General features: G+C 33.7%; 1 protein-coding gene across 1 annotated transcript; it reads left to right on the top strand.

Moving 5' to 3' along the window:
• The first annotated feature begins 3,870 nt into the window (after window positions 1-3,870).
• Window positions 3,871-6,178, top strand: LOC142338710 (uncharacterized). The gene has a single exon (XM_075388587.1). The coding sequence runs from the start codon at window positions 4,152-4,154 to the stop codon at window positions 5,847-5,849; it is 1,698 nt and encodes a 565-aa protein (XP_075244702.1). The 5' UTR covers window positions 3,871-4,151; the 3' UTR covers window positions 5,850-6,178.
• The last annotated feature ends 2,825 nt before the right edge of the window (window positions 6,179-9,003 follow it).

Here is a 9,003-nt window from a genome sequence, read left to right as displayed (position 1 = left end):
CACCGAAACAAAAAAATTTTTCTCTTTCAGCTTATCGTGATTTCTGATCAATTCTACGTTAACATTTTTGTTGAGCAATCAGCCAATCAGAAAACAGTATTCTCATTTTCTCAATTGTGATTGGCCAGCAATAAATTTTCTATATTTTGGTACGTCCGCCATTTTCACTAGCGCCTGGTGATTGGCTCGTTATTGGAGATTGTTTGTGCTTTGAGGTGCAAATGTCTGGTGATCAATGGTTGCTATAGAATAGAAACGCTTTGTATTTACTAATCAAAACACTCAGGTGCACATTTAAAAATGCCGAAAGTATGCAGTGCCAGAAGTTAAAATGCCCGAAGTTGCTACTTAGCCAGAAGTTGAATTTCGTTGACTTTCGTCATTTTAAAACGTGCGCGTTTCGTGTTTTAAGCATGGTTAAGTCACTCGGCAGAAGTCAGTTCGAAGTTTTGACTTAATATTTCGAACCGCTTCGCGGTTCTCGATAAATGCCAGAAGTTTTCAGTGACTTCAAGCACAGTCATTTAACCATTACTTCGGGTGCATGTGTAGTTTTCAATGTTAACACTGGTAATTGCTGTGCGAGTGCATTTGTATTTTGTTGCGCTTTGCGGAGCGACTGCATGTGTGGAAAAAATGAGTTCGATACTGTGATGCAATTGTGAATCAGGTTTATCAATATTGTTCGGCGAGGTGCAAGTTTTTTATATTGCTGCGACAACCAGTTAATCATCATATTTCAAAGTTACTTTTAACAATTTTATATGGCTTACTTGAAAAATATCTACCAAAACAGTTGAGCTCTTGAGTTTTAATCAACTATTATAAGATTTATTTGAAGGTTGTTCTTCAAGATTTGATTATAATGTAAGGTGATCTTTTATGACAGAAATTCAAAATATTCAATATTTGATACCTAATACCTAAAATACTCAATGGATCTGATAACACCGAGTCGTTTTGATACATTGATGCCTAATCGTTCCTCAGTTGTCATTGAGGAACGAGATTAGACTTAATTAAACCAGAGTTGAATGCAATTTGTTTCCAACTGTCAACCGTTAATTTTTTTTTAAAAAGCTCATAATACTGTCCTTGATATAATACTTTATTTATCAGTTGCTGTAGCGGTTTTATCTTCAATTTCGTTAAAATGAATATGATTTTTACGTGTCTGTTTAAACATTGTGTTCTTGTTGGGTAGTGGTCTCATTGGGTGACGTAATTGTGCTAGGTTGGGCATAAATTTGCTAAGATGATATACTAAGCTTAGAAATGAGCGTAACTTTTAAAATAATTTTGGTGGTGCGTTGGGTAGAATAGAAGGTGTTATCTGTTGGACCGACAAAACTCCCGTTTGTGAGTTTGTTTTTCTAACTGAGCAATACTGTTTCAGACTTTGCAGAAAGACATTATGGTAGAATAATGTTCAGGTTTTCATTGTCTAAGTTTTGTTACATTCGGAAATGTATCGAGATCTTCTATTTTTGCATGGCTGACAATCAAACTATCGTCAAGAAAACAGTATATGGGTTAATACCACGTTTTTAGTCTGCAAATGCAATTTTTGTGTCCACAAAGATTGTTAAAATTACATTATTGAACAGAAATTTGATGGCCACATATTTAATGCCCTGGGTAAATAAATAGAAAGGATTTTGCGTTGCTGGTAGATGTTTTTTTAAGATATCGAATGGACGAATTGATAAGCCTATATATTTTGTGTTTTGGCATTCGATTTTTTGATTTAATTTGTTCGATACTTCATAGTCTGATGCAAGCTATGCAAAATAACCTCCTTAGATAGTGATCCAGATCAGTGAAAAAAATTGTGATCAAAACAGCTGGACAATTTTAAAATTTCACCCTAATGAATTAAGTTTCCTATCTCAACTGATAACTTTCCATGCAGATTAATAGTAACAGGCCAACTTTTCTGATTTTTTATTAAAATATTTTATGAAATTTTGATTTTGCTACATGAAAGTTAGAATGTCCTGTCCTTTAAATGAGATCTGGAATTTTTTGCTTTAAAATTTTTCATTGAAAATTGGTTGATGGAATTTTTTGAGCTGAGGGGAATTATAATGTAAATGCAAATGTATGAATGTTTCGTCAAGCAAATCCCTACTGAACAGATTTTGATCACTTTTGATTGACTAAAAAGGAACTGAAGTTTATTTCAATACCGTACCACGTACTTGAGAAACAGTTTTATTGCAAACACTCTACAGCTTTTTCTAAGTTCCTCAGACTGTTTTCCCTCAAATGTTTGAAAAATTTTTTACCAGATTTTAGAACAAAATTGCAATTTCGATTGCATTTTTGACAATTGCAACTTTAGTTGAATATTTTAGCGGATACTAAAAATGAATCCAATCATTGTTTTTCTGTTCGTTGCTTATTGAGAACTATTTGGTCTAAATTAGTTCTGCCATATTTCAGCGAGTAATTCTTTAAAAGCTATTGGTTAACAGTAGTCAAAATCATGTTTCGTTGAACAAATCCTTGTTTTCATTTTCATGGAACAAAATGATGCATCAAACAACATAGATAAAAAGGGCGGTGTCAAATAATCAGAACTTTGGTATAAAAAATAATTTAGAAGCAATCAAACTATTTATACATCAATATTCATTGCAATTTAGACAGAGCTCAAAATAAGAACATTGGCCCATTTCCTTAACTTTTGTTGCACTGCTTAATATACTTTGTAAACTGAGTGAACAAGTGCACAATGAGTCAAAACATTCTAAGTAAACAACATGTCAAGATCTTGGCAGGATTACCCATGTTTTTTTTGCTCTTATCAAAGCATATCAAGTTTAATTCGGTTCACTGGCTGCATGTGTGAAATTGCATGGGTTGCTATTTATATGTGCTTGCTTGTGTGGGTATGTGTTTGCATGTACCTCTGCAATTATTATGTGATATGAGTTTTGTTTGTATGTTTGCGCGCGCGTGTGTGTGTGCGTGAGAGAGAGAGAGTGTGTGTGTGTGTGTCTGTGTGTGTCTGTGTGTATGTGTGTATGTGCGTGTGTGTGTGAGCTAAGAATTAGATCTGAACGGGCGCAGTGAAAAAAAGAAAATCGCATGCAACTCTTCAACCTTTAGATGCAGCTCTTCTTATTCTGCATATGCGCAAACTTTGAGCTGGTAGAATTGCTGTTTTGAAGGTATTTCTTAGAATGGATGGGCTGAAACTGATGGAAAACATGCTATTTTTAAAATGCATTAAATGTTAACTTGATCTAAAGACTAACGGCTTGCACAGTTCTTTCTGGTTTTTATTAGGAAAACCATTCCCGGTTGAGAAACTTAACAAATTTTGATTTAATTTGATTTAATAGCTTTTTGTGTGTTTCTCATAGCATAATTTAAACCACTCTAAAAGTTTTTTTAACGATTCTACTCTATTTTTCCTGTAATTCCAAGTCAAGTGAGAGGAAATTAAATAGTTAAATTGGTCCCAGTTTGCAGTAAAAAATTGGCCTCAATGATAACATTTATTCATTAAGAATGGCAATTAATCGATTTTGAATTCAATTGTTTTTTCAATGCAAGATTGATTCAGTTTTGTTATTGATACTACAACTTCTGAGTTGTTTAGGCATTAGTCTACATACATCAATTTTTTCTGAAAAGTAAATTCAACTTGTGTATCTTGTGGCATTACAAAATAAAAAATATCTGTACTTATCGGTTAGTTTTCAACTTCTGATTTGAACTAAGAGTACATAAACTGATAACAAAATGATCATTTGCTAATGCAATAGCACATTACTAATATACGTTTATAAAATTTTTTCGGATGTTAATGTTCAAATGTTTAAAACTATTAAACGGTATTAATGCATGTTTTCTTCTATTCACTATTATTTACAACAGCCAAAACGTTTTTTATTTAAAATCACAAAACTAAACAAATTTTGAACTAAGATATCTTGCGCATGCTTCGATTCTACGACCACTTGTATTTTCACGGCTTTAATTTTATTATTATTGTTGTTGTGTACAAAATCGTTGTCTGACTTCTACATTAAACAGTATCTTCATTAGACGGAGAATCGAAAAGCTAAAAGTACAAAAAATTGGACAAACCGCCCCTGCATTTGCTGAATTTCATATTGAGGAAGTTGTTATTTATCAGCATGTCGTGCGAGTCTGGAAGGTATTCTTGCTGTGACTGCAAGGAAAGTTACCCCGAAGAGTCTATTTTCAAGTGTGAAACTTGTCAGATGGAACAGGACACAAACAGCGACAACCAATCAAGCACTGACCACTGTTATTGCGACACTTGCATACTTTCACATTGCAAAAAAGGTCACAAAATATTGGACAGCGTTTCTCAACCAGTTTTGATCTGCCACCAACATAAAATGTTGCTGAATGATTATTGCTGCGATTGTGATTCTCTTTTGTGTTTAAAATGCATGAGAGAAGAACATAACTCTCACAAATTGGCTCAAATTGAAGAAAGAGCAAAAGAAATTCGCATGAACGTCTTCGAACAACTGACCAAGTTTGAGAATATGGAAAAACCGGCCAGAAAACAGAAAGAGCTGGTTTTGGAGACAACCAAAGCCAATCGCGAAAAACTGGAAAAAGCAATCAAGGCTTTCGAAAAAACGCAAAAGAATTTATTGAGCGAGTTAGATGACGCAGACGAAAAATCAGAGATTGCCGTCGAATCCATTCTTGAGAAACAAAATGAACTGCGTGGTCTGCTAAGTTTGAGCTGTCAAAACTTAGTCCATAAATGGAAATACATTGAAAACCCGCCGAACGAAGACAATCTGATGGGAAAATTAGGCGGCGAAAGTTCACTTTCAGAAGATTGCTGTATGCAGGGTTTGGTTATGAAGCTGAGCAATAATTGGTTTGATTGTTTGGGATTAAATTTAAGTTGTATTGCTACTGATGTGGAGGCTGAACAGAAAACGTTTACAGACACGTGCGAAGGAGAATTGTATGTAGTTGTTATGAAAAATGATTCATTAGAATTGACCAGACATTCAATAGATAATAAAAAGACAGAATATGAATTCGAATTAGTGGGTACAATCAAGGAAAGTAAATTGTCGTCTTCTATTGAGTCAATTAAAGCAGCGAGCTGGGAGAGGATAATCCTATTTATGTCTGACGATAGCATTTTGGAGGCAAATTTTAAAAAGAAATGCATTACAAGGTGTGAGATTCCAGCTGGGCGAGAATTATTGCATCCATACTTTCGTGGGTACAGCAGCCCAAAATTAGAATGGATTTACTGGGAAAATGGACATGTTAAAAGTACTCAAAATGACAATTTTAAAATCGAATTCAAAACCAAGCCAAAAGTGTTTTATATAGAAAACTGTATACTTCCTAATGTATTCTTTTCAGAAGCTTGCGTCTTATTGGATGAGGGAACCATGCTGATCACTGTTGTCAATCCCATGACAAAGATACTGACTCAAATTCCCCAATCAGTCCATGGCTGCAACTCTATCCATTTTATAGACAGTTTCAGTTTTTACGAGAACGCGTACCCACTTTACACTTACATTTTATTGTGGTCAGTTAAAATGAAATCGATCACTCTCATCCGTTTAAAAGGGGGTGTCCGAGGCAACTTCAACTCTGAAGTGGAAGGTAGAGTATATTGGACAGATGAGTTAGAGATTAAACATTACCAAACTAAATGTTGGTTTCGAAACGATCGTGTAGTAAATTTGTACTTTTTACCAGCTGTTGAGGTGAATGTTTCTTCCACTGACAACGCTGCCAGCGCTCAAAGTAAAACATGCAAAAGGGCATTTATGTCTAGTGGTGATATCATTAAATTGGATTCAGATGACGACAGCGATTAACAAAAAATAGTAAAAGCAGTGATTCGCTGGTTCGGCCATAATTTGACTTTGCATTATGCGTTTTCACAGCTGCATCGATCTGCTGAAATAAAACATCATTGCCCAATGTTAACCTTTTTATTGTTTTCTCACTTTGTCAAAACAGAACTGACGTAATCTCACATTTTCAAACAATACTAATCCATATACAGCTATGCTATTTGGTTTGATAACAAAAGAATATGATGATTCTTTTAAATTCTTTTAATATAAATTTATTTTTAAATAATTAGATGGGACTGTACAAAAAATTGTTAAAAATTGAAATAAATGCACAATATAATAAATAATTTTACAGGATAATAAATTTTGATTAAAGTAGTATACATATCTGCCATGTTACTGTAGGGGGGGGGGGGGGTTCCGGACCCCCCCCCCCCCTACAAGAACTCTCACCACCGAAAAACTGATTTTCTCTTAGTGAAAGCAAGTTTTTTGGTTAAGTTTCGCCAGCCTGAGAGAAGTTCTTGGGTTAAGTTGACTCGCGAACCTTAACCAAAAAACTTGCTTGAATTTGGTGGATGTACAAATTTTGAGGAAAAGTGTGTTTGAGCACATCCCCTGTTCTCTCCACTACTTTTTTTCAAAAATCCTTAATTGAACACAAAAGCAAATTTTTAAGAGACTACGTCCGGTCCACGAGGAACAAATTTCAATCTCAAATATGCTCCAACAATTCACAAATAAATTTCACGATAATAAAACTGATTTCAGGCCATAAGCCGATTATTTGGAGCTTGAAGGTTTATGGGACAATCTATATCTGTTCTGGTCTGTTCTACCACTCCTGCACACGTGCAATTATATGGGAGCACAAGTAAGATCCTGAAATTCCAGCCCAGCAAAATGAACGCCGTTGTATTGCTATCATATGCAGTCTAAAACACATATTTTTCTATTAACATCTTGGATCTATTCTGTTTCCCCCCCCCCCCCCAGCTTAGTGGGCTTATATTTTTTACGCCCCAAGGCGCACGTGCTATTTTTTTACATAGTAAAGTGCTACATAGCAACATATAAATTGTAACTGGGGGGGCGTAAAAAACACGGGGGGGGGGGACAGAGTAGATCCAAATCCTATTGAACTCTTATCTGTTCCAGTGCATATCGAAAAGGTTCATCAGTATTGTACAGGACAGCATTTCAGCATGTTACGCAGGTATACTGCTGTGTCATATAGCCTCGCATAAGGGCGCATGGCCACAGCTCTCCAATTTTATTGTAGGGTGACAGATCGCTAACACCGCGGATAAAGATAACGTTACATTAACCAGTTACAATGCCAAAATTTGAAAAAACCGATCAACGCAGCCACCGTTCAATAGAAACACTGTAATTGTTGGTGGTACGGAGATATTGAACGGTAGAATTGCACGTGCCCAATTTCATCATAGGCAAATTATAGTAAATGAACTCCACAGTGCTGTTCCTGGTCTCTCTTTTCTGAATTTCCATCTTTCTTTTTTGTTTCAACTAAGTTTTCCAAACTTGCATCCACTGAATTCTTTCTTGGCGCATCTCACACACACGTATATATATTTATATATATATATATATATATATATATATATTATATATATATATATATATATATATATATATATATATATACATGTATATATATATATTATATATATATATATATATATATATATATATATATATATATACGTAAATATAGTAAAAGGAATATATGTACATATATATATATATATATATATATATATATATATATATAAATATATATATATATATATATATATATATATATACGTAAATATAGTAAAAGGAATATATATATATATATATATATATATATATATATATATATAATTCAAGTAAAAGGAATATATATATATATATATATATATATATATTTATATAAATATATATATATATATATATATATATATATATATATATACGAATTTTGAAAAACACCTAAACCTGAAATGATCCATAAAGATGCGAAAAGAAAATGTCTTTCCTTTTAATTATCTTAAAATATTAGCTAATTAAAACAGAAAGTATTTGCTTGGGTAAATTGATTGGATGTATAAATTCATTTTGGATCATAGTGCCAGACTAAATCATCATTGAATCAGAACATTTGAATTGTGTGTTTCAAGCTCTTTTGTGCTGTGTCAAAACAAAAAATCGACAAAAATTTTGAGTTTCTGTATAGTGCGGGTTTTTTAAAGTTTATTTGTCCCAAGAGAAATCTAGCAATTTGGAAACAATCTTGGAAAACTTTCAATCAAAAATACTTCAACGAACTAATTAGTTTGCATCAAAACAACGTGATATTGATTGAAGGAAAGACGTTTTTCTAATACAACAAAAACAACTATTTGCAAAACTTTGTGGGCTAGAAACCAATCAAGTTAATGTATTAGCATTGAATTGATGCACCGAAACGTACAAAAGATTTTCAGAGAAGATGTGTTCCAAACAATTGGTTGAAAAGAGCCTTATTGGAAAATTGAATCTTTTTTGAAGAGCCTGGAAGCAAAACTAAAGGAAAAGAATCATCTTAGTTTTGAAGCAGGACCACTCCACGCTGCTTTCGAAAATTATTCAATTTGGTTTTGACGAAAATTTTGTAAAATTTATTAATCTTATTTATCATCTAGACGTCAATGTGTTAAATTAGATGGTGTTTTATCAGAAAGCCTTCCAGTTACTAGTGGTGTTCCTCAGGGAAGCGTGTTGGGACCGCTTTTCCTTTTAATTTTTCTTGATGATATGATTGGCGTACCCGAAGTATCAAAAGTTTTCTGCTACGCTGACGACACGAAATTGCTCTGCCATGGCAAATTCTGCTTGAATAGTGCTCAAAATGATCTATGCTCGTTGCGGTTTTGGGCTTATTGTAACTATTTGTCTTTTAATTCAGCTAAAAGCGGTTATTTACATATTAGTAGAAGGTCATTGGATAATATACTTCTTGGTGATGTCAAGATTCCTTCGCTTGATAATATTACGGATCTGGGAAATGAGGTATCCAAAACGTTGAAATGGAGTCTTCATATTCAAACAAAATTAGTAAAAGCTCGTCGATCGTTCAATTACTTGAAGCACAGTGTTCCGTTCAACCTCCCATCTGGACTTAAAT

The sequence above is a fragment of the Convolutriloba macropyga genome, chromosome 4 (assembly GCF_964194025.1).
Source record: "Convolutriloba macropyga chromosome 4, txConMacr16.3, whole genome shotgun sequence".
Taxonomy (NCBI): domain Eukaryota; kingdom Metazoa; phylum Xenacoelomorpha; order Acoela; family Convolutidae; genus Convolutriloba; species Convolutriloba macropyga.
Note: the sequence above shows the minus strand (reverse complement) of the source record. Positions and strands in the feature narration are given on the sequence as shown.